At 58.2% G+C, this 23510-nt stretch overlaps 1 protein-coding gene across 6 annotated transcripts in view; it reads left to right on the top strand.

The window, feature by feature from the left end:
- The first annotated feature begins 84 nt into the window (after positions 1 to 84).
- Positions 85 to 23510, top strand: part of AATK (apoptosis associated tyrosine kinase) — a 48850-nt gene continuing 25424 nt past the window's right edge. For 2 of the 6 annotated variants that reach the window (XM_023211596.3, XM_023211592.3), the window contains exon 1: positions 5646 to 6077. Coding sequence is in view for 2 of the 6 variants with exons in the window: in XM_023211591.3 (XP_023067359.2) it covers positions 314 to 368 (55 nt within the window). In the remaining 4 variants the exon portion in view is untranslated. Of the gene's footprint in view, positions 369 to 471; positions 612 to 5050; positions 5281 to 5645; positions 6078 to 23510 lie in introns of those variants that run through there. The other 4 variants (XM_023211591.3, XM_023211595.2, XM_023211593.3 and 1 more) reach the window with 4 other exon arrangements.

The raw sequence follows: 23510 nt of genomic DNA, 5'->3' as shown, positions 1-23510 counted from the left end.
CTCCCTGCCCCCCCATGCCACCCCGGCCGCGGAGGAGCCCCCCCTCCCCCACTCCGCTCCGCGCGCGCTCCCGCCCGCGTTTTCGGACTGCACCAGCGGAGCCCCGCGGCGCCAGGGCCGGGCGGAGCGCCTCGTCTGTCGCCGCCGCCCCCACCGGTGCGGGCGCTGCGGCTGCGGCGGGGGGCGCGGGGCGCGGGGGCCGGCGCGCTCCGCACCTGCGGCGGCCGCTGGGTGATGCGGCGGCGCGGGCCGGGGCCGCGGGCGTCCTGAGCGCAGTGCCCGCCCGGGATGCCCGCCGGCCGCTGGCCCGGCCATGTCGTCGTCCTTCTTCAACCCCAGCTTCGCCTTCAGCTCGCACTTCGACCCCGGTGAGTCCCTGGCGGCCCGGCCTGCGCGCCGCTGCCTCCCTCCGCCGTTGGGCCCCACCGGCTCCCGGTTTGCATGGAAATTAACCCTTTCCCCGCCCCGAGCCCAGTCGCAGAAGCAGCCGGACCCCCTGACGGCCCCAGATCTCGGAGGGGCAGGGCTTGGGCCCCAGCACACACCGGCCTCCTCCTGTGGGCTGGCGTCCCCCGCGTGGTCGTGACTCCGTGGCTGCCTCCCGGGCACAGGTAACTGGGGCACAGAGGGCCTGCGTGGGCCCCAGGTGTCCAGGAGAGTTGGTCTCAGACTAAGGGCCCTTGGGGATGTGGAGGGTGTCAGCTAGCTGGGGTTCAGGCTTGCCATGGCCTCTCCTGGGTCCGGGGCCCTGGCGTGGGAGGCTTCTTTCCAGGCTGGGAGCGGTTCTCGGAGCCCTACCCAGCCACCAGCAGCCGCGGGGGATGCAGGGGGAGCAGGGGCCAGTCCACATGACAGAGCCCAGTGGGCAGAGGCTCAGAAGAGAGGGGCTTGGTGGATGCCCAGACCCCCTGACAGTGGGGGCCCGAGGTGACGCTGTCAAGCTGGCTGCAGGGGACCTGAGGCCAGGCCTCTTACCCTGTGTGGCCAGTGCACCAGGCAGGGCACGATTACCCATGGCTGCCTGGCCTCCTGGCTGCGGTGGACAACTGGGATAGGCAGAGGGGCTGGGGGCAGCTGGAAGCCGCATCTGTCACCAGGAAGCAGTGGGCTTTCTAACCTCTGCTTCTTCAGATCTCGCCCCTGCTTGGCCTGAGTGGGAGATACCACCCCCCCCGCCGCCCTGTGCCATCCATGGCCCCAGGGCCAAGTCCCACCCACACGTCACTGGGGCTCTGGCACCAGGCTGAGCCAGCCCAAACAAAGCGTGTTTGCATGTGACGCGATCTCCTGTGTCTCCTTCCCTGGAGCAGGGCCCAGGGCGTGCAGTCTGGCAGGAACACACGGGGGTCCCCCGGGGCAGATCTTGGTCTGAAGGCATTTGCTTCTCGGAGGAAGGGAGCTGGTGGGAGGTCTGTCTGCTGGGCTTAGGGCTGTGGGTGTCACTTGCTCAGAAATGACTTCCTTTAGTGACTCCTGGGGCTCAGAAGTCCCTGCATGGTGGGCAGGTGAAGGCCCAGAGCCCAGCAGCCCCCACAACAGCTGTGATGTCTCCCCGGCCCGAGGGCAGGGGGTGGAGGAGGCTTGGGACAGGTCCTCATAGCATCTGCATGCCAGGGTGCTTGGTCCTTTCTGCCCCCAGAACAGAGGGGACCCTCATACCCTGCCTTGGGGCCCGGCCTTGCCCTTCACCATGAGAAGCCCTTTCCCCTGCCTTTGAGTAGCACTGGCTCTGCTCTTCCCTGGGTAAACAGCTGTGATCTGAGTAATTCTAATGTGTCCATTTAATGACTTAGAGGAGAAGAAGTTGTTGGAGACAAGAGGTGTCTCTCCTCTGCAAGATGCTGGGCCAGAGCTGCAGGCACCTGCTGGGTTCCGGGGCCCACCTGCCAGGTGGGGCTGCCCGAGGTGCTGGTGCTGGTGGAGAAGAGTACCCTCCTTCGGATTAAGGGGCTGGGTCTAGGCTCTGCAGCAGCCCCCTTGAGGGGTTAGGGAGGAGAGGAGGGTCCCATGCCCTCCCGCTAAACTTAGCCCAGTCTTCCAAGCCTGGCTGCGCTGCGCTGCAGTCCCTCCGCCTGGCCTTGCCTCTGTGAACCTTGGTTTTCCCATCTATAACATTCTCTGACAGTACCTGTGGCAGGCCCAGGTGGGCTTAGTGCTTGGTGAGCACTTGGCTCTGTGCTGGAGGTCGTGGTGCTGGGACAGAGACCCCCAGGGCCCAAGCTTCCTGCAGCACAAGGCTGGCTCCTTGCCATCCCCGAATTGGAGCGAGTTGGTTCCTTCTGAGGCTGCTTGTGTCTGTGGGGGGCACCCAGAGGGGAGGGGCCCACGCTTGTGGCTCTGGCAGTTGACTTGTGTGTCACTCAGCATCTGGGGCAGTGCCAGCACCTGGGCACGGGGGTCTCACCTCAGTCACCAGGCCCCGCCCCGCTGCCGGGCCAGCTCCTTGTTCATCACAGGAGCTGGTGCCAGTCTCCATAGAGGTGACGGCAGTTGTGGTGGCACAGGGGGCAAAGATGCCCGAGAGTGCAGGGCCTGAGCTAGAGTGGAGGCTGTGGGCATGGACTGTGGGCTGCTTGGGCCCCGACATTCTTCCGCACCAGGCAGATGCGGGCAGGGCAGGGGGGCACCCGGCCCAGGAACCTGCTTGAGCACCAGGAAGAGCCGCCTCCTCTGGAGCCCAGCTCTCCCCCATCTCCCTGGCACTCAGGAGCGTGGGTGAGCGACCCTGGGGGATTTCTTGGCAGCTGCAGCCCTCCAGCCTCTGTGCTGTGTGGCCTTGGGCTACTCACCCAGCCTCTCTGAAATCCACTCTGCACAGATGAAACCTTGCTCTGGGGTGGGCATGGCGGCCCCATGCCCCCAGGGTGATGGGGGTGGCGCGTGGGCAGGACGGCCGGGTCCAGGCTGGCAGGAAGAGGGTGGCATGGCCTTGAGCGAGCGGAGGTCAGACCCCTTCTACCTGACTGCCCCAAGGGAGGGGGCCGACCTTGTTGCTCACCCTCCCCAGCCTTCCCCTTCCCTGGTGTGGTCTCAGAGCGCCGGGATTTCTACTCGTCCTGAGCCCCGGGGCCTGGAGCTGTCCTAGGCTGAGAGTGGGCCTGGGGATGCCACCTTGCTCCATCTTCCGGAGACGCCGCTCAGCCTGAGGTGGGGGTCGAATGCTCTGCACAGTTAGGAGCCAGAGTTCGCCCTGGGGCCGCCTCTGGTTTGCTGACGGGCCCTTCTGTGACTGGCTCTCCATGCCCGTTTCGTCATCTATAAGGTGGGAATGGCTGTGATGGGCAGATCCGAAGGGACAGCAGTGGTGCACTGAGGCAAGGGTGGGTACCTGGGCAGTGCCCGTCATGGCTGACCCCGATGCACAGGTGTCACTGTTGACCAGTGGGCAGGGCTTGGAGCTTGTGGAAGTTCTCGGAACACGTGGCAGCCTGGATTCGCCACCCCCACAGCCCTGCCTCTCCCCCGTCCCTCGGCTCACGCCCTGTCTCCTGCCCAAGGCCCCTCCCCGTGTCTGACCTGAACCGGGCGCCATGAGGGGCTCCTGGGAGAAGTACCTATGCCTGGCAGTGGTGCTTGCTCTCAGCATTCATGCGAACTGGATCCCTGGCACAGGGCTGGGCAGGCTGGGCCTCAGGGAGATGGTGTTGATGGGGAGAGGGCAGAGGAGGCAGTGAGCCCCGGGCCGGGCGTGGCCTCAGTGGCAGGGGCAGGGCTGGACGCAGGGGCTCAAGGAGCTGAGCAGGAGGCCACGGGCCTGGGTGGTCCCCAGGAGTCCTCCCCTTGGAAGGTGCCCCACGGCTGACACTGCCCAGGCACCATGTGTGGGGTCTGGTTGAAGGCAGCTGCTACTGCAGCCTCCCAGACTGCTCAGGCTCAGGCAGCAAGCACCTGCCCTTGGAGGAGTTACCTGTCCTCCTCTCGCCCCCTGGGGTCTCAGAGGATGCCCCAGGGGAAGCTGTGCCCGTAGGTTGGGCCCATCCCCCCACTTCCTCTCAGGTCTCCCACCAAGACCCTTAGGCTTCGGGCATGCAGGCCAAGGTGGGTTCCTGGAGAGGGTCCCATGGGAAGGTTGTGTGGATAGTGGCCTTGGAAAGTGGGCACACGCAGGCCATGGGCCCTAGGCATGGGTCTGGCTCCCACCTGCCAGCGTGAGTGCAGGCACTTGGGGAGGGTGTGGGTGTGAGGCCCCCAGACTCCCAGGAATGGGTCAGGGAGACCATTTCCCTCATTCCGGTACATTCTCCAGGAGGCCAGGCTGTGTGCTTCCCTCCATGGGGTGGTGCAGTGACCCAAAGGACCAGCCTGGGCCCTGGGTGCGCCAGACGGAGCAGCCCCTGCTGGGGGTTCAGACCCAGCACCTACCCCTGCGGTGGCCACCCTGTGGGCCCGAGTGCCCCGGAGCTGGCTGGGGTGGGCTGGCAGCTGTTGTGTTGTGTGGAACATGCTGGAAGGTCTGCCTTATGCCGCCCTGCATGTTCGGGATGCATCGACTCCCCACCATGGCCGCTGCCTCCCCGGCTCCCAACCCTGACCCTGCCTCACGGGAGAGTTCTGCCGTGAGCTGGTGTCCTGAGCGGGGCCCTGCTGTGTGACCATGGACAGGTGTCATAACTTCTCTGTGTCTGTTTCACCTCTTTAACGGGGTCCGGCAGCACCCATGTTCCAGGAGGCTCCTGAGAGAACCCGGGGGCCGTCCCGGCAGCTCCAGGGCTGGTGACCGTTCACGTCCTCTCTGCACTCACCCGCCACCCCGGCCACCTGGGAACTGTGCTCCTGCCTGTGCCCCCGGAGGCGTCTGCCAAGTGGAATATGTCATCCCAAACCCATGCCCGCCCAGTACCTCAGAATGGGGCCTTATTTGGAACTAGGGTCTTTGCAGCTGTAATCAAGTTAAGATGAGGTGGGCCTGGAGTGGGGTGGGTCCTGAAGCCAATGACTGGGGCCTGATAAAAAGGGGAGGAGTGGCACGCACGGGGGAAGGAGGTCACGTGCAGAGGCTGGAGCAAAGCAAAGCCCAGGAGCACCTGGGGCGGCTGTGGCGGAGCGGCAGGAAGGATCCCGCCAGCGCCTCGGAGGGAGCGGCCCTGCGCACACCGTGCGTTCCTCCTCCACCCTCCAGAACTGTGAGCACATCCATTCCTTGCCATCTGGGCCAGCAGCCTGTGGTCCCAGACACGCATCTGGGGGTCCCCCTGGGTCTGAGGGGTGAGCACAGCGGCCTCAAGACATGAGGAGACTCTGACTCCATCCTAGGAAGTTAATCCTTGGAAGAAAATGAGGGTACGTGCTGGCCCCCAGCCTCAGAACCCGCCAGGGCGCTTGACTGGGTGTGAGGAGGAAGCAGGCCAGGGCCACAGCTGCGTGGCATCCTCTGCCTCCTCCTCAGTCCACGGGGGAGGCAGAGGGTCCACGGCGCGCCCCCGTGTCTCCTCGGATGTGGTGTGTGGCGGCGAGCCTGGGACCACGCTGTTCCTGCTGTCACCGGCCTCCTGTCTCCGGCTCACAGGGTTCTTTCAGGGCGGGTTTTTCTCGAGGGCCACGTGACCCTTCTGTGCACCCCAGGGCAAGGCTGATGGGAGGCCCACTTGACCACTCCTGGGTGGGAGCCTGATGCAAAGCACCTGCCGTGGGGCCTACGGCTTGCGGTGCTGTCCCTGGTGGCACAGATCCAGGGGCCCAGGAGCCCGTGTCTGTGGTGGGGAGACCCCTGTCCCCTCAACAGGCCACAGTAACAGGAGGGCTTTGACGTCTGGGCCCCGCTGGGCCTGGCCCTGCCTTTCACAGAGGAACAAGTGCCAGTGGGACCGGCGGCCTTGGCCTCCCCGCCCCCTGCAGAGGAAGCCGGCAGAGGAAATGAGGGCAGCGGACGGGGCCGGAGCCAGTTCCCAGGCACCTCTGAGGACTGTCGCTGGAGGCGGCATCCTCGCCAAGTCCCCCGCCTCCCTCTGCAGGGACCGGGGCCTAGGGTCAGGGGGCCGGGGCCTTGGGTGGGGCTGGGGTGGGCTGGGGTACGCCCGGGGGTCACTCTGGGGTTACAGTCACAATCAGAGCCACGTGGGAGCGACAGCCAGAGCCCGGTACGTGGGGGTTTCTGGGAGGACACAGGCTGTGCTCCCATTGCCAGCCTGGGGGTGGGGGCTGTGGTCAGGAGACTCCTGCTCCTGCAGGGACCCTGCCAGTGGAGGTGGTCATGCCAGAGCAAGCAGGGCCTCTGCAGTGGGCGAGTCTGGGCAGCCGGGGCCACCCGCCCCCGGGGAGTGAGGGCCAGGATGCTGTCCTGAGCCAGGGCTGCTCAAGGCCACCTCTCATGGTGGGACGTGGCCAGCCTAGCCCCATCTCACCCTCGGGGAGGGTGTGGGGTCTCTGCTGCTGATGGACAGGAGTCCAGCTCCACCCACCTGCCAGGGTCCCCAGGAAGACCCCTCCCTGCCCCTGGCGTCAGGCAGCCCTGGCCAGTTGGCCTGGGGGGAGCCAGGCTGAGGGGCAGGGGAGCCTGGTCCAGGACCAGGGCTCTGCCAAGTCACCTCTGTGCCAAGGCCACGGTTTGAGGCTGTGTCTTGATGCCATTGTGGGATGGAGCTGGGGACACCGTCCTCTGTGTGAGGATCCCTCCGACGAGGGCTTAGCGCTCACTGGGGCTGCTCTGGCTTCGCTTCTCCGCTTCTGGCAGTTCTTAGTGACTTTGAACAAGGGGCCTTGGGTTCCCTTTGTACTTGGTCCTGCAGATTCTGTAGCCGGTGGGGCCTGCTTAGGGTTTGGGCTCCACTGTGAGGCCCACGTGGAATTTCCTCGAACCCCCCGGGAAAAAGGCATGTGGCTTCCTCGTGACCACGGCACACACAGGTGCGCTCTGGCCTCGGGGGTGCGAGTCCAGGGCTTCTCCCCAGTGGATTTCACCATGTGGCAGCACACCCAGCCCCCGAGAGTCCCTGAGAGCTCCCGCCGCTGCCCCCAGGACAGCCACTCGGCCCATCACTCGCGGGCCGCTGGCGCCCTCCCCCGCCACTGCCCCAAGGACAGCCACCTGGCCTGTTACTCGCTGGCGCCCTCCCCCGCCGCATGTTGGGGATCTCGCTCGCTCGCTGTGAATGATGCTCAGTTGTGGGCTGTCCCGTGGGCTGTCCTGTGGGCTGCTATCGTGGACGCTGGAGTGAGGGCCCCTTTACTGAGAGGTAATTCACATATCAAGGATCCACCCGTGTCAAGTGAACAGCTCGGGGCTTTCCTGCATTCCCAAGACTGTGCAGCCATGGCACAGCTAGCCCCGTGCCCGAGGGCATCACTCCCCATCCCCTGCCCCCAGCCCTGGCAGCCACCGATCTGTGTCGGTCTCTGGGTGCCTGGCCTGGGCGTTCGTCTCATAAGCAGGGTCCTGTGGCCTTGGCCTCTTTGGGCCCTGCGGTTTTTCACTGTGGCCCTGCGGCCACTGTATAGCGGCCCCAGGGATCAGGTGCTGGTGTGTGGCTGAGGGGCACTGTCCAGGGAGCTTTCAGGAGGTGGTGCCATTTTGCCCCCATCCCCATGGACGAGCGTCTCCACAACTTCCCCTCCCACTAGCGCCGGCTGCTGTTTTTATAATGCCAGGGCTGGTGAGCCTGTGGGAGCTGCCTGTGGTGGTCTTGTCTGCCTTTCCATGGCAAAAGATGCCAGGAGCCTTTCCAGGGCCTGCCCAGCCCTTCTGAGTTCCTCAGGCGAGTGCCTGTTGGAGATATTTCCTTGGTTGGTACCTGGCATCGGGCAGCCCTGGCCAGCTGGCCTGTGGGAGCCAGGCCCGGGGCAGTGGGCAGGTCCTGGACACAAGGCCTCAGGTCTGTGCGCAGTGAGCAGGCGGCCTGCTGCTTCACTTGCCGTGACCCTGTGCAGGGCTGAGCACCAGCAGCTCCCACCCTGAAATGGGCTGAGGTGGGAGCACTTGCACCAGGGGCCGGCACACGCCCCGCTTTCCTTCCCAGGGAGCTGGGTGCAGACACTGACCAGCATACCGCCAGGCTCGGACACCTTCTGTCCCTGGGAAGCTGCCTGGAGTCTCTGTGGCCCAGTAGCGGGCGTCCCTGAAAGCAGCTCCTGGCCCCAGGGATGGATGACGGGGAGGATGGATCCTGCTCGGACCCTGGCTCCAGAGGCTGGGCCCCACCCTGCTCTCTGCCTTGGGGTCTGGTGAGATGCTCAGCTGCTGCTGGAGCCCGAACTGGTGCGTCAGACTGTTTTATTTTTCCTTCTGTGACAGGCGGCCCTGCAAGTCCTGTCTAAAAATAACTGCGGCCGGCGTGCATCCGCGACGCTCGGCCGCCCTGGCCGTGGACCTGCCTGTTTCCTCCTTGGCAAGCCTAGCATGGCAGCCCCGGGCTGCTGCCCAGCCGGCACTGAGGGAGAGACTCAGGCTGTGCAGGTCCCTAGGGGGCCAGCTGGATGCCGGGCTGTGTCAGGGCTGGGAGCCTGAGATGCACAGGAGGGTAGGTCCCCAGGAAGAGTGGGACTGAGGGCCAAGGTGTTGGGAAACAGTGTGTGTCAAGCAGGGACAGGCCAGAAGCGAAGAGATGGGGGCTGTGGGACCTTAGCTGGAGCTGCCTGCCCCTTGGGAGCTTCTCTGCTGTCAGGCATCAGCCTGCTGGGGAACCGGGGGCATTCCAGGTGCCCGTCCCAACAGCCTTGGTGTGGGCCCTGGGGCATCTCATGCTGATGGAGGCTGGGCCTGGGCTGTGTCATGCGTCAACAGAGGGGACATCCCTTGTGAGTGTCCAGCTGGCAGAACTCGCTTCCCTCCCTGGGCTGGGCTGGGCACCCATGTTTGATTGCAGGGTTGGCTGTCGAGGGGCAGGAGAGTCAGGCTTAAAGATGCTGGGGTGGTAACCCCCGGGGACCATGCAGGGGTCCCTGCAACAGAGAGTGGGGCTGGTCCCAGCTTTGAGGGAGGGCTGGATACCCACCTTGGGGCTGCCAGCGTGTGGGGCAGGCATGTGCGTGGAGGGCACGTGTGCGTCTATGAGTACACGCAGCCCCGGGTGGGAGGCGAGCGTGTGCGTGGGCAGGTGCAGTACCTGCGGTGTTGAGTGGACCTGGCCCAGGCCCGTGGACCTTGCCATGTCCTGGGTTTGTCCTGGAAGCTTACATTTTATGTGGCCTCTCCTGAAAGTAACCGTGGCTGGCCTGCTTATCTGTGGTCCTTAGCTGTGGACACTCAGGCTCCCCCTCTTGGTGGGGCAGCGTCTCGTGACTTACAGCCCCTGCTCTGTCTTCACCTGCCACCCAGAATCCCACGTGGCAGATGGTGCCCACATCTGTCTGGTCTCGGGAGTGACTGTGGGGACAGTTCAGGGCTGGGCACCATGCTGCGTCCAGGACCTGTGGGGACACCGTCATTGTCCTAGAGGCTCCTCCCGCCCCCTCTTCCCTGTGTCAGGAGGCCTGTGGGGTCTTGCCACACCCCTGCCCAGGGCCCTGCTTCTGACTCAGGGAGGGGTCTTCCGTTTCCTGCCTGACTGGCGATCAGGGCCGAGGAGGGGTCCACTGGACTGGGGCTCTCTGTAGCAGGAGCTGATTGAATTCCAAAAGACACAGTCCCAAGTGCCATCATTCTGAGTGTGGAAATCCCAAAAGATCAAAATTCCAAAAACCAAATTCAGGAAAAAATGATTTAAAAGATTCTTTAAAAGACATTTAGGCCGGGCGTGGTGGCTCACACCTGTAATCCCAGCACTTTGGGAGTCTGAGGCGGGTGGATCACCAGGTCAGGAGTTTGAGACCAGTCTGGCCAACATAGTGAAACCCTGTCTCTACTAAAAATACAAAAAATTAGCTGGGCGTGGTGGCAGGCACCTGTAATCCCAGCTACTCGGGAGGCCGAGGCAGGAGAATGGTGTAAACCCGGGAGGCAGAGCTTGCAGTGAGCTGAGAATGCACCGCCGCACTCCAGCCTGGGTGACAGAGCGAGACTGTGTCTCAAAAAAAGACATTTATTTGCATTTGAAAAGGGGATTTATTTGAAAAACATAAAAACTTCAGAGTTCACTTCACACAATAAAATAGGCCATAGTAACATACATTGTTGCAGAAACCCTCAGGCTACTAAGGTTGCATACAGTTACGGGCAGATGAACTGTGCTCATAAAGAAATGGGGGGCTCACACCTGTAATCCCACCACTTTGGGAGGCTGAGGCAAGAGGATCGCTTGAGCCCAGGAGTTCAAGGCCAGCTTGGGTAACACAATGAAATGCCATCTCTACAAACAATTAAAAAGTAGCCGGGCATGGTGGTGCGCACCTGTAGTCCCAGCTACTGGGAAGGCTGAAGTGAGAGGATTGCTTGAGCCCAGGAGTTCAAGGCTACCGTGAGCTCTGATGGCACCACGGTACTCCAGCCTGGGTGACAGAGTGAGACCTTATTAAAAAAAAAAAAAAAGAAAATAATTGGTTGGGTGCGGTGGCTCACACGTGCAATCTCAGCACTTTGGGAGGCTGAGGCAGGTGGATCACAAGGTCAGGAGTTCAAAACCAGCCTGGCCAAGATGGTGAAACCCCATCTCTACTAAAAATACAAAAATTAGCCAGGTGTGGTGCCGGGCACCTGTAATCCCAGCTGCTCAGGAGGCTGAGGCACAGAATTGCTTGAACGCGGGAGGCAGAGGTTGCAGTGAGCCAAGATTGCGCCACTGCACTCCAGCCTGGGCAACAGAGCAAGACTCTGACTCAAAAAAGTAAATAAAATAAAGTAGTAGGAAAGGCTAGGTGTGGTGGCTCACACCTGTTATCCCAGCACTTTGGGAGGCTAACATGGGTAGATCACCTGAGCTCAGGAGTTCGAGACCACCCTGGCCAAGATGCTGAAACCCCGTCTCTGCTAAAATATAAAAATTAGCCACGTATGATGGTGGGTGCCTGTAATCCCAGCTACTCAGGAGGCTGAGGCAGGAGAATTGCTTGAACTCGGGAGGCGGAGGTTGCAGTGAGCCAAGATTGCACCATTGCGCTCCAGCCTTGATGACAGAGCAAGACTCCATCTCAAAAAGAAAAGAAAAGAACAAAAAATAGTGGGAAAAAACTAAAAAGAGATAGGAAGAAAAGAAAATTGGATTTATGAAAAAGTGCGTGGCAGGGTCAGGTGATGGGCAGCTGCACGGAGACGTTCCCTAAGAGCTGACTGCCTCTCACGACCACATGGCGAGCCTGTGCATTTCGACGAGTAACTGCTTTTTTTCTCATAGGCTGTGGCTCTGCTTGGAGAACATGCTCACATTCATCATCTACGTGGCACTGCTCTGTTTTGTCTTTTTTTTTTTTGAGATGGGGTTTCCCTGTTGCCCAGGCTGGAGTGCAGTGATGCAAACTCAGCTGGGCTCACTGTGGCCTCCGCCTCCTGGGTTCAAGCGATTCTCCTGTCTCAGCCTCCCTAGTAGCTGGGATTACAGGCGCCTGTACTTTGCTGGGTTAATTTTTGTATTTTCAGTGGAGATGAGGTTTCGCTATGTTGGCCAGGATGGTCTCGAACTCCTGATCTCAGGTGGTCTGTCCGCCTCGGCCTCCCAAAGTGCTGGGATTACAGGCATAAGCCATCACTGCTCCTTTTGAAATTCTGTGATTTGGCTTGTACCGCATGAGTATTCCCATTCGATTCTCCCGTCTTCCACGCCGCACTTCTGTGTTGTTTGGGGTACGGGAGGTCCACTGCGCGTGGGCCTCATACACAGACCGCAGATTTGGCGGAAATAGTGCTGGTGACGGAGCAGCAACAGCATCACAAAGCGTCCTCTCATCCTGCCATATGCACGAGTATCTTTGAGCCAGTTAGTAACTTTCCCAGCTTCTTAGGGCAAATGCAGCTGTTAATATCCTGAACGCTCCAGGGTGTCATCAGCTGGGAGGAACGCCCACGCAGGCAAATGACGCATCTTTAAACGGAAGTTCCTGTCTCGTCTGAATTTTCCGCCCAGTGCGTTGGGCTGAACAGAAAAGACAAACTTTATTGGTGACATCTTCAAATTCAGTGTTAGAAGCCTTGATCACACCTAATTCCAAATCTGTCATTGTGGTTTGGGGATTCTATTCAAATCCATTTTCTTCCACAAAGTCTACCAAATCTTCAAATAAATGTTGATAAGGTACTGTACTTTTCCCAGCTGTTAATACAGAATCAACAGGGGCATGAATTGTATATAGCTGATAAAAATTATTGGAGATGGAGGCTGGGCATAGTGGCTCACGCCTGTAATCCCAGTACTTTGGGAGGCCGAGGTGGGCGGATCACCTCAGATAGGGAGTTCAAGACCAGCCTGACCACCATGGTGAAACCCCGTCTCCACAAAAATACAAAAATTAGCCGAACGTGGTGGTGGACGTTTGTAATCCTCACTACTCGGGAGACTGAGGTGGGAGAATCGCTTGAACCTGGGAGGCGGAGGTTGCAGTGAGCTGAAATCGCACCACCGTACTCCATCCTGGGTGACAGAGTGAGACTCAGTCTCAAAAAAAAAAAAAAAAAAAAAAAAAAAAATCAGCAGGGCTGGTTTTGAAGGTGCCATCCATTAGGCAAAGTGAAGCATGCACTGGTTGTCTGTTAGATTTAGTACTAAATATTAGAATCCATCTTCTCCAGTGGTTTGATCCCCAAGGATAGCTCAGCTCACCGCCGAATGTGCTTTGTTTTTGTTTTTTTGTATTTTTTTTTAGTAGAGACAGGGTTTCACTGTGTTAGCCAGGATGGTCTCGATCTCCTGACCTCATGATCCGCCGGTCTCGGCCTCCCAAAGTGCTGGGATTACAGGCTTGAGCCACCGCGCCCGGCCCCGCCGAACGTGCTTTGTAACAGGAAGGAGCGTTGGTGTCAGCAAGCATCTGCTTCTGAGGTTGCTGACCTGGTTGAATTCTTCTCTGACAAAGGACTTTTGTTGTGGTTTGTTGTTTTCTTGAGATAGGGTTTTGTTCCATGGTCCAGGCTAGAGTGCAGTGGTGCAATGGTGGCTCACTGTAGCCTTGACCTCCTGGGCTCAAGCGATCCTCCTGCCTCAGCCTCCCAACAAGCTGGGACCACAGGTTCGAGTCACACTGCTGGCTGATTCCTGAATTTTTGTAGGGACGGGGTCTCATTATGTTGTCCAGGTGGGTCACAAACTCCTGGGTTCAAGTGATCCTTCTGTCTCCACCTCCCAAAGCTCTGGGATTACAGGTGTGAGCCGCCACTCCCAGCCAAAGGGTTTATTTTTTTTGTTTTTTGTTTTTGAGACTGAGTCATGCTTTGTTGCTCAGGCTGGAGTGCGGTGGCGCAATCTTGGCTCACTGCAATCTCCACCTCCCAGGTTCAAACGATTCTCCTGCCTCAGTCTCCCAAGTAGCTGAGATTACAGGCAAGTGCCACCGGGCCCAGCTAATTTTTTTTTTTTGTATTTTTAGTAGAGTTGAGGTTTCACCATGTTGGCCAGGCTGGTCTCGAACCCATGACCTCCAGTGATCCGCCCACCTCGGCCTCCCAAAGTGCTGGGATTACAGGTGTGAGCCACCGTGCCTGGCCCCAAGGCTGTTTTTTTGAAGGCAAACATAGCACTGCCTGTGAGGGGTTGGAAGTCTCATGCAACTGAATAATTTGGCGGGGAGATTTGTATTTTCTGCCTGTGTTTTCACTTCTTCTATGATCGAGTTGACACCCAAATTAAAGGCCACCCTTGTCAACCTGACCACCATGTGCATCTCCTTTGAGCACACTTACTTTCCAAATAAAGACAGTCTCAGGGTCCTAGCTCTGCCTCACATGACACAACCCTCTGGTGATTGTGATTTTGGGGATTTTAGATTTCAGGGGTTTTGGCATATTCTGGAGGATGGCGTTGAGTCGGTGTCTTTCGGGCTTATGATCAAAGTCCCTCCTTAATCACTCCCAGGCAGTTCCGGCTTTTGGGATCAAGGTGTCCTTTGGACACAGCCTTTGTCCTGGGAGGCTCGGCGGAGATGGGCCCAAATAACCAGCCAGATGGGGAGGCCGGGCCTCTGAAGAACTGGGTCACGTGGGGGCCTGGCCTCAGGTGGCTGCTGCCCCGCAGATGCGTCTGAGCCACAAGTGTGTGCACGCACCCCTGGCCACGGCACCTCCCAGCCCCAGGGAGCCTTGCTTCGTAGAAAAGTTAATGCTTGGCCGGGCGCGGTGGCTCAAGCCTGTAATCCCAGCACTTTGGGAGGCCGAGACGGGTGGATCACGAGGTCAGGAGATCGAGACCATCCTGGCTAACCCGGTGAAACCCCGTCTCTACTAAAAAATACAAAAAACTAGCCGGGCGAGGTGGCGGGCGCCTGTAGTCCCAGCTACTTGGGAGGCTGAGGCAGGAGAATGGCGTAAACCTGGGAGGCGGAGGTTGCAGTGAGCTGAGATCCGGCCACTGCACTCCAGCCTGGGTGACAGAGCAAGACTCCGTCTCAAAAAAAAAAAAAAAAAGAAAAGAAAATGCTTGATCCCAGGCACCGGGTCTGTCCTTTCATTTCTGGGGGATGGATCTTTCCACCTCGCCTTGGGGATGTGGGGGAGGACGGGGGAGTGGGGAGGCAGGTGGACTGGGCCTGGGTTCTGTGCAGGTGGGGCTTGGCTGACACCTGGTTTCCATGTCTCCACCTGGAAAAGTGACTGTGTGTCTCTGCTTGGGAATTCTGTTCCTCTCAGACTCTTCTGTGTCTGGGCCCTTGTGCAAACCTTTGCAGAGAAGTCCTGTCCCCAGCCCACAAAGTTCTATCTGCCCTGCAGTGGTTCGTACGGGGGCACAGAGGGCCCCTCCTCTCTTCTCCTGCCCCAGGGACCCCAAGAATCTTGCTGCTTCAGCCTGCCGCTGAGAGGTAGGGGTATTCGTGACCGACAGTGGGGACCACTCTGGGCTTCCCAGGGACACTGGCCTGACCCCTGGGCATGCTGACTCCCCCAGTACCGTCTGCCCTTGACTCAGCGGCACGCCTGCCAGGGTTGCGCCAGTTCCTTCCTGCACGGGATCCCGTTTGCATCACCAGGTGTGGGAAGGGGACCCTGGTACCAGGAGGCCCTCAGATGCCCCGCCGAGGTCCACCTGCCGGCCACCCAGGCAGAGAGGCCCCTGTCTGTCTGCCTTTGGGGCCAGAGCCCGCTTCCAGCCTGCTGACCACCCCTTGTGCCCAGCCTTTCCATGTGGCAGTGCCAGGGGGCGTCTCAGGTCCCCAGAGACACCGGATGAGGAATGAGCTCTTCCCAGTGTGGGCAGTGGAGGGTGTCTGGCTGTGACAGGGGCGTCCCCAGGACAGCCTGTTGTGGAAATAGCCCCTGTTCTGGGGAGATCTGGGTGGCTTCCCAGAGGGGGCATCCCCGGTGGCAGAGCACAAAGGAGGTCTGGGGGAATGGGCAGTGAGCTGCCGGGGGTGCTGAGGAGTAGGATGGGGGGAGCACTGGGATCAGGGGGAGCCCTAAGATGGGGTGGGGAGCACTAGGTTGAGGGAGCCCTGGGAAATGGGGAGCGCTAAGATAGGGAGGGGTGCCTATCCCCACCCCGCATTGACACACGGATATCAAACTGCTCACTTAAAATGTAGTGGGGCCGGGTGCAGTGGCTCACGCTTGTAATCCCAGCACTTTGGGAGGCCGAGGCGGGCGGGCGGATCACAAGGTCAAGAGATCGAGACCATCCTGGCTAACACAGTGAAAGCCCATCTCTACTAAAAATACAAAAAATTAGCCGGGCAAGGTGGCGGGCACCTGTAGTCCCAGCTACTCGGGAGGCTGAGGCAGGAGAATGGCGTGAACCTGGGAGGCGGAGCTTGCAGTGAGCCGAGATTGTGCCACTGCACTCCAGTCTGGGCCACAGAGCCAGACTCCGTCTCCAAAAGAAAAAAAAAATGTATTGAGGGTATAATTCCCACAACACAAAATAACCATCTTACAGCAAACAGCTCAGGGGCTTATAGAACATTCACCATGGTGTGGAAACTACCACCGCTTCTAGTTCCAGAACATTCTCATCAGCCCAGAAGGACGCCCCGCACCCGTCAGTGGTCTCTCCCCATCCCCCTCCCCTCAGCCACCCGCACACTTTCTGTGTCTGGATTTGCCTGTCTGGGTACCGAGTATCCACGGAACCGTGTGCTGTCCCGTCGGGAGGCCCCAGGCTGGTCTGCAGTGGTCCCACGGCAGCGCGAGGGCTCACTTGTTATTTCCCATTTAAAAAATCATGGTCCTCCTCGTGGGTCAGCTGCTCGCCTTCCTCAGGGGCTTGAACTGCCGGACCAGAGGGACATGCCCCTCCAGGAAGACTGGGGAAACTGAGGCACTGGGCATTTTGTGGCTGGGTGGTGGGGGCTGACCGCCCTTCCAGCGGGGGTTCCTGAATACCCTGTGCCTCAGGCCCTGCCTCCGAGGGGACCCTGGACAAGCAGAGAGCATGGACAGGCGTCAGTCGGGGGCAGAGCTCATGGGAGCACAGGCTCCAGGCACCCAGGGCTGTTGTGAACCTGCGGCCATGGGAGCCAAGCCCAGGGTGGGCTGGGGGTGCCATGGACAGGGCTTTTGAAAGTGGCTGTGATCCAGGTCAGGAATGGCCATGGTGGGTGACTCTGCAGCCCCCCGGGGAGGCGTGAGCAGGGTCCCCCTGGGCTGGTGCCTTGGGTGGAGGTTGGAGGCCTGCAAGGGGCTGGAGGATGTGGAGAGAAGACAAGGGGTCGGAGGGGCTGGGTTTCCTCGGGGAGCGGGGAGGGGGGGGGGGGGGAAGGAGTTAGGTTTCCCACAGGGCCGGGGAGGGCCAGGGCAGGACCGCATGGGGAGCTGGTTTCAGCGGTGTGTGGTTGTGAAACTCCCAGGCAGCCTGGTGAAGACGTAGGGTGTGGGCGGTGGCCACCCAGCCTGGTGACGGGGCTGAAGGCTGCAGCGGTGGGCGATGTGTTGAGGTCAGGGAAGGGAACCTGCACCAGCTCAGGGGAGGAGGGTCCAGCCCAGGATGGGTGGGTTGCGGACAACGGAGGGGGTGCCCAGAAGCTGGAGGAGGCTGGTGGGGCTGCCCTGGCCCCGGAATGCAGCTCTCAGGATGGCCGTCCCTTTTGCTCACCAGTCATGGGATGTATTCAACCCAGAGCTCGGCCAGGGTACACCCAGGACAGAGCCTGGATCGCTGCCCCATCGCTGGCCTGGCCGAGGCACCTCCACCCCGGTCTCCGTGTCTCCCTCATCTGGGGACACCTCGCCAACTGCCCAGCTGGGGGCTATTCCCAAGCATCCTGGTGTCGTCCTCACTGGCAGGGTCATCTGCTCCTTGGATACTCGGGTATCCAAGGGGGCTCTGCTGGCTTAGAGCAGGACTGTGGACACAGGCAAGGGTGTCCGTGTGTGTGTGCGAGTGTGTGCATGTGTGAACGTGTCCACGAGTGAACATGAGAGCGTGTGTGTGTGCATCTGTGTGACAGCACATGTGTGTGTGCATGTGTGAGAGCACATGTATGAAAATGCATATGTGGACATATGAGTGAGCATGTGTGAGAGCGTGTGTGTGTGCATTTGTGGGTATGTGTGTATGTGTGCATGTGTGTGAGAGCATGTGTGCGTGTACATGTGTGTGAAAGCACGTGTGTGTGCATGTGTGTGAGAGCATGTGTCTGTGTGCATGTGTGTAAGCACGTGTCTGTGTGCATGTGTGCATGTCTGCGTGTCTATGTGTGCAAGTGTGTCTGTGTGCAAGTGTGTGTGTGCCAGTGTCTGTATATACATGTGTGTGACAGCACGTGTCTGTGTGTGCATGAGTGTGAGAGCACTGTCTGTGCGTGTGTGCATGTGTGCGAGTGTGTGTGTGCAAGTGTGTGCCAGTGTGGCCAGTGTGTGTGTGCATGTGTGTGAGAGCACGTGTCTGTGTGTGCCAGTGTGAGTCTGTGCATGTGTCAGAGCACGTGTCTGTGAGAGCACGTGTCTGTGTGCCAGTGTGTGAGCACGTGTCTGTGCCTGTGTGCTTGTGTGTGCGTCTGTATGTGTGCAAGTGTGTGCCAGTGTGTGTGCATGTGTGTGAGAGCACGTCTGTGTGTGTGCAAGTGTGTGCCAGTGTGTGCGCCAGTGTCTGTGTGTGCATGTGTGTGAGAGCACGTCTGTGTGTGTGCGTGTATGTGTGCAAGTGTGTGTGCAAGTTTGTGCCAGTGTGTCTGTGTGTATACATGTGTGTGAGAGCACGTGTCTGTGTGCATGTGTGTGAGAGCACGTGTCTGTGCGTGTGTGCGTGTATGTGTGCAAGTGTGTCAGTGTGCATGTGTGTGAGAGCACGTCTCTGTGCAAGTGTGTGCAAGTGTGTGCCAGTGTGTCTATGCCAGTGTCTGTGCCAGTGTGTGTGTGTGTGCATGCGTGTGAGAGCACGTGTCTGTGTGTGTATGCGTGTGCCAGTGTGTCTGAGTCTGTGCATGTGTGAGAGCACGTGTCTGAGTGCACGTGTCTGTGTGTGTGCCAGTGTGTGTGTCTGTGTGTGTCTGCGTGCGTGTGTGTGTGCGTGTGTGTGTGTCTGTGTGTCTGTGTGTGTCTGTGTGTGTGTGTCTGTGTGTGCGTGTGTGTGTGCGTGTGTGTGTGTCTGTGTGTCTGTGTGTGTGTGTCTGTGTGTGTGCGTGTGTGTGTGTCTGTCTGTGTGCTCCTTCCCTCCCTTGCCCCAGGTGCGCCACAGGCACCTCAGGGCATTGGTGTCCCCTCCCACACTGTATTCAGTGCCTTCCATTGGGGGATCCCCGGGGCTCATCCCCAGGTGCCTCGTCCCAGAGCCATGTGTGGCTTCAAGTCCAGCCAGTCATCCTGGAGGCTGGTACTGGTCCAGCGGACATTCCCTGTGTGCTGGCCTGGGCTGTGGTCTCGAGCAGGGAGGGTCCCTGTGGACTGGGGTGGGCTCCTCCCAGGACCACACCAGGTGCTTTGCAAGGGCCCAGGGGCTTTGGGACTGCAGATCAAGATGGAGGAGCTAGTGGGAGGCTGAGCGTGGTGGGGGCAGCGCAAAGTGGACAGAGACCCCAGGGCAGGTGGCCATTCTGCGTCCAGTGTGGCTCTGTAAAGGCAGTAGTGATGAGATCGGGTTTGAGTGATAACTACAATTATACATCGTCTGATTCGAAACGCAGTGCATGCTTGTTGTAGAAAATGTGAACGTGCAGAAGGCAACCAACCGGATTTCTCCCTCCCAAGACAAACACTTCATGCTTTGGTGTATTTTTTCCCAGCTTTCTTCTGTGTTCTTTTGACAAAGTTGTGATCAGGATTTGTAAACAGTTCTATGTCCTGCTTTTTGTTTCTACCCTTACTGAGGGTAGAGGGAAGAGAACCAAATGGCGCATGGTGACCGTGTGTAATTTCCTTAGTTCTAACATTTGTATATGAGATGTCAAAGCCCATCAAATATATATATGCACATCTATCTATACACCACGCCCTACAGCCACAATAACATGTTTCCCTCACGCCCTGGTCTTGGGCGCCCTGCGTGTCCTGCTGCTTTTCCTTAGCATAACATCGTGGATATCATCCCGTATGTTTAAAACACCTTCTTTTCTTTGAGACAGGGTCTTGCTCCATCACCCAGGCTCCAGTACGATTGCACAATCTCAGCTCACTGCAACCTCCACGCCCAGGCTTAAGCAATCCTGCCACCTCAGCCTCCCAAGTAGCTGGGACCACAGGCGTGTGATACTATGCCTGGCTAATTTTTTTTTTTTTTTTTTTTTTTAAATGGGATTTTGCCATGTTGGCCAGGCTGGTCTCAAACTCCTGAGCTCAAGCAATCCACCAGTCTTGGCTTCCTAGGATTACAGGTGTGAGCCACCTCGCCACCTCACCTGGCCTAAAACATAGTCTTAAACTCACTTTTTATGGCTTATTTTGCATATATACCATTGTTTTTATTTCATCATTCTTTCACTGTTGAACATTTAGGCTCTCTTTTACTTTTTGTTTTTGAGATGGAGTCTCGCTCTGTCTCCCAGGCTGGAGTGCAGTGGTGCAGTTACTGCAACCTCTGCCTCCTGGGTTCCCGCCATTCTCCTGCCTCAGCCTCCCAAGTAGCTGGGACTACAGGTGCCCACCACCACGCCTGGCTAATTTTTTTTGTATTTTTAGTAGAGATGGGTTTTCACCATGTTAGCCAGGATGGCCTCAATCTCCTGACTTTGTGATCTGCCTGCCTCAGCCTCCCAGAATGCTGGGATTACAGGCGTGAGCCACCATGCCTGGCCTCTTTTTTACTCTTATAAATACCACTGCAATGAACATCTTTGTGCAAATAGCTTTTTCCATCTGTGGCGTTCACTTTCTCATTCTTTATTTGTATTCTGGATGCGTGTGCCCTCGAGGTTATTTTCTTTCTTTTTTTTTTGAGACAGTCTTGCTCTGTCGTCCAGGCTGGAGTGCAGTGGTGTGATCTCGGCTCACTGCAAGCTCCGCCTCCCGGGTTCACGCCATTCTTTTGTCTCAGCCTCCCAAGTAGCTGGGACTACAGGCACCCGCCACCACGCCTGACTAATTTTTTGTATTTTTAGTAGAGACGGGGTTTCACCGTGTTAGCCAGGATGGTCTCAATCTCCTGACCTCATGATCCGCCCACGTCGGCCTCCCAAAGTGCTGGGATTACACGCTTGAGCCACCACGCCCGGCCAAGGTTATTTTCTTTTCTTTTTTTTTTTTTTTTGAGACGAGTTTCCCTCTGTTGCCCAGGCTGGAGTGAGTGGCTGGATCTCAGCTCACTGCAAGCTCTGCCTCCCAGGTTCCTGCCATTCTCCTGCCTCAGCCTCCCGAGTAGCTGGGACTACAGGCGCCCACCACCGCGCCTGGCTAGTTTTTTGTATTTTTTTTTTTAGTAGAGACGGGGTTTCACCGTGTTAGCCAGGATGGTCTCGATCTCCTGACCTCGTGATCTGCCCGTCTCGGCCTCCCAAAGTGCTGGGATTACAGGCGTGAGCCACCGCACCTGGCCTAAGGTTATTTTCTTAATGTAAATTCCCAGACGTGGAATTACTCAGCTGGAGAGAAGCCAGGTCTCCAGGCTGTTCTGCTTTACCACCCACCAAACTGCGTGGGCCGCCGGTTCTGATTTACTGGCTTCTAAAAACTCCCACTGTCTGGAAGCTGGACATGTTATAATTTTGCATTTCTTTATGATCAAGGCTGGACATTTTCTCATGGATTTTGCGCAGTTTGGTTTTTTGTTGTTGGTTGGTTGTTTTGAGACGGCGTCTTGCTCTCGCCCAGGCTGGAGAGCAGTGGTGCGATCTTGGTGACTCACTATAACCTCCACCTCTTGGGATCAAGCAATTCTCCTGCCTCAGCCTCCCGAGTAGCTGGGATTACAGGCCCATGCCACCACGCCTGGCTAATTTTTGTATTTTTAGTAGAGATGGGGTTTCATCATATTCGTTAGGCTGGTCTCAAACTCCTGACCTCAGGTGATCCGCCCGCCTCAGCCTCCCAAAGTGCTGGGATTACAGGCGTGAGCTGCTGTGCCCAGTCTTGTTTATGTTTGGGATCTTAAAGTATTAGTTAATTTTCACTAATTGTGTGTTCTGTGTAGTCATGACATCAGCTCTTTGACACATTTTCTGTAAATTGTTTTTTCTGGTTCGCTGTGTGCCTTTAATTTGAGGGCTTTTACGAACACACTTTTTCTTTTTTTTTTTGAGATGGAGTTTTGCTCTTGTTGCCCAGGTTGGAGTGCAGTGGCACGATTTCAGCTCACTGCAGCCTCCGCCTCCCGGGTTCAAGCAATTCTCCTGTTTCAGCCTCCTGAGTAGCTAGGATTACAGAAACATGCCACCACACCCAGCTGATTTTTATATTTTTAGTAGAGACGGGATTTCATCATATTGATTAGGCTGGTCTCGAACTCCTGACCTCGTGATCCACCCGCCTCGGCCTCCCAAAGTGCTGGGATTACAGGTGTGAGCCACTGTGCCCGGCTGGAGCAGACATTTTTATGGAGTCAAAGCCTTCAATATTTTCTTTTGTGGTCCCTTCCATTGCTCTTAGCTTAAAAATCCTTCTCCATTCAGAAATCTAATATTTACCTGTTTTCTTTTAAGATGTTGTGATCTAACTTAGAATCATTTAATCTGAAGTTATGCAGTCAGGCTTTTTTTTTTTTTTTTTTTTTTTTGGTGGAGGGAGTCTCGATCTGTTGATAGCCCAGGCAGGAGTGCAGTGGCACAATCGGCTCACTGCATCTTCCACCTCGGGAGTTCAAACAATTCTTCTGCCTCAGCCTCCCGAGTAGCTGGGATTTCAGGCATGCGCCACCCGGCTAAGTTTTGTATTTTTAGTAGAGGCAGAGTTTTACCATGTTGGCCAGGCTGGTGTCGAACTCCTGACCTCAAGTGATCCACCCGCCTCGGCCTCCTGAAGTGCTGGGATTACATCCGTGAGCCACCTCACCCAGCCTGTAGTCAGGCTTTTCGTGGAGCGTGGAATCCTCTGCACGGCCAGGCCCAGATTTTGGTGGGTTTGTGCCCCAGCACTGTGAGGTTCTAATTGTTGTAGCTTCTGATCTGTTAATCCCTGGAAGGGCAAATTTCCTGTCTGTGCTTTCTTTTCCCACACTGTTAGCTTCTTTCACCTGGGAGCTTCGTCTACGGCAGTGTCTCTAATGGGCACCAGCACATTGGACTTTGGGATGCACAGGAGTGAGCTGGGCTCTGACTCTGCCACAGTCTCGAGTGTGGATTTGATTAAGACAGAAGCTTTAATAACAATGAAGGCGGACTCCTATGCTGGAAATGTGACTGGCGGGAGGGGGTGTGGGGGGCGCACTGAGAGTGGGTGGGCGGCTCTTAAGGGAGCCCCGTGGGCTCCTGCAGGCACCCTGCCCAGCCCTCTTGCCCCTCTGTTGTTCCAGCTGCAGCAGCTGCCTGGGGGTACCTCCAGGGGCCACTGTGTCCTCTCAGCCACCCAGAGGCCTGCTCTTCCCTGACAACGTGGCCACCCCTCTCCCAGAGTCCCGGCCACATTGCTCCAGGTGTGAACACCTGGCCAGCACAGAGCGATGGGGAGGGCAGTGCGGGGGCTGGGACAAGGGGCCTTGACCTTTACCTCCAGGCTCCCATCTGCAGCTTTGCTGATCCTGACCCATTTGTGGGTGTGATGTGGGGACATTTTGGGGGCATTTTTGGGGGGTGCGGGCCAGGCTGGGTCTGTGCAAGAGTCCCTGGCTGTTGGTGCCACGAGAGCTGAAAGAGACTGCCTCGGGGAGGGGAGGGGAGGGGAGCGAGCCCCGAGTTCCTGGAGGGGTGCATGGAGTCACTTAGCAGGAAGCTTCCTGAGGGGCCGAGCGGGGACAGGGGTGGGGACAGAGAGCCACACCTTGTGTGCTGGCCACCCTGGCCACCCGTCCTTGCAGGAAGGCAGCTTGGGCGGAGGAAGCATGCAGGGGCAACCCTGGGCCCTGTGCTCACCCTGGGTGCACCTGCTGTTGTGGGGTGAATGGCCGGGAACCTTGGAACCTCAGACTGAGCTGGCATGTGGGGGTCACGCCCACACCCATGGGGCATGCCAGGCACGCCCCACGGGCGAGCAGAGCCTGGAGCCCCGG

The sequence above is a fragment of the Piliocolobus tephrosceles genome, chromosome 16, assembly GCF_002776525.5.
Source record: "Piliocolobus tephrosceles isolate RC106 chromosome 16, ASM277652v3, whole genome shotgun sequence".
Classification (NCBI taxonomy): Eukaryota; Metazoa; Chordata; class Mammalia; order Primates; family Cercopithecidae; genus Piliocolobus; species Piliocolobus tephrosceles.
The sequence above is the reverse complement of the archived record's forward strand: the minus strand, read 5'-3'. Positions and strand labels throughout refer to the sequence as shown.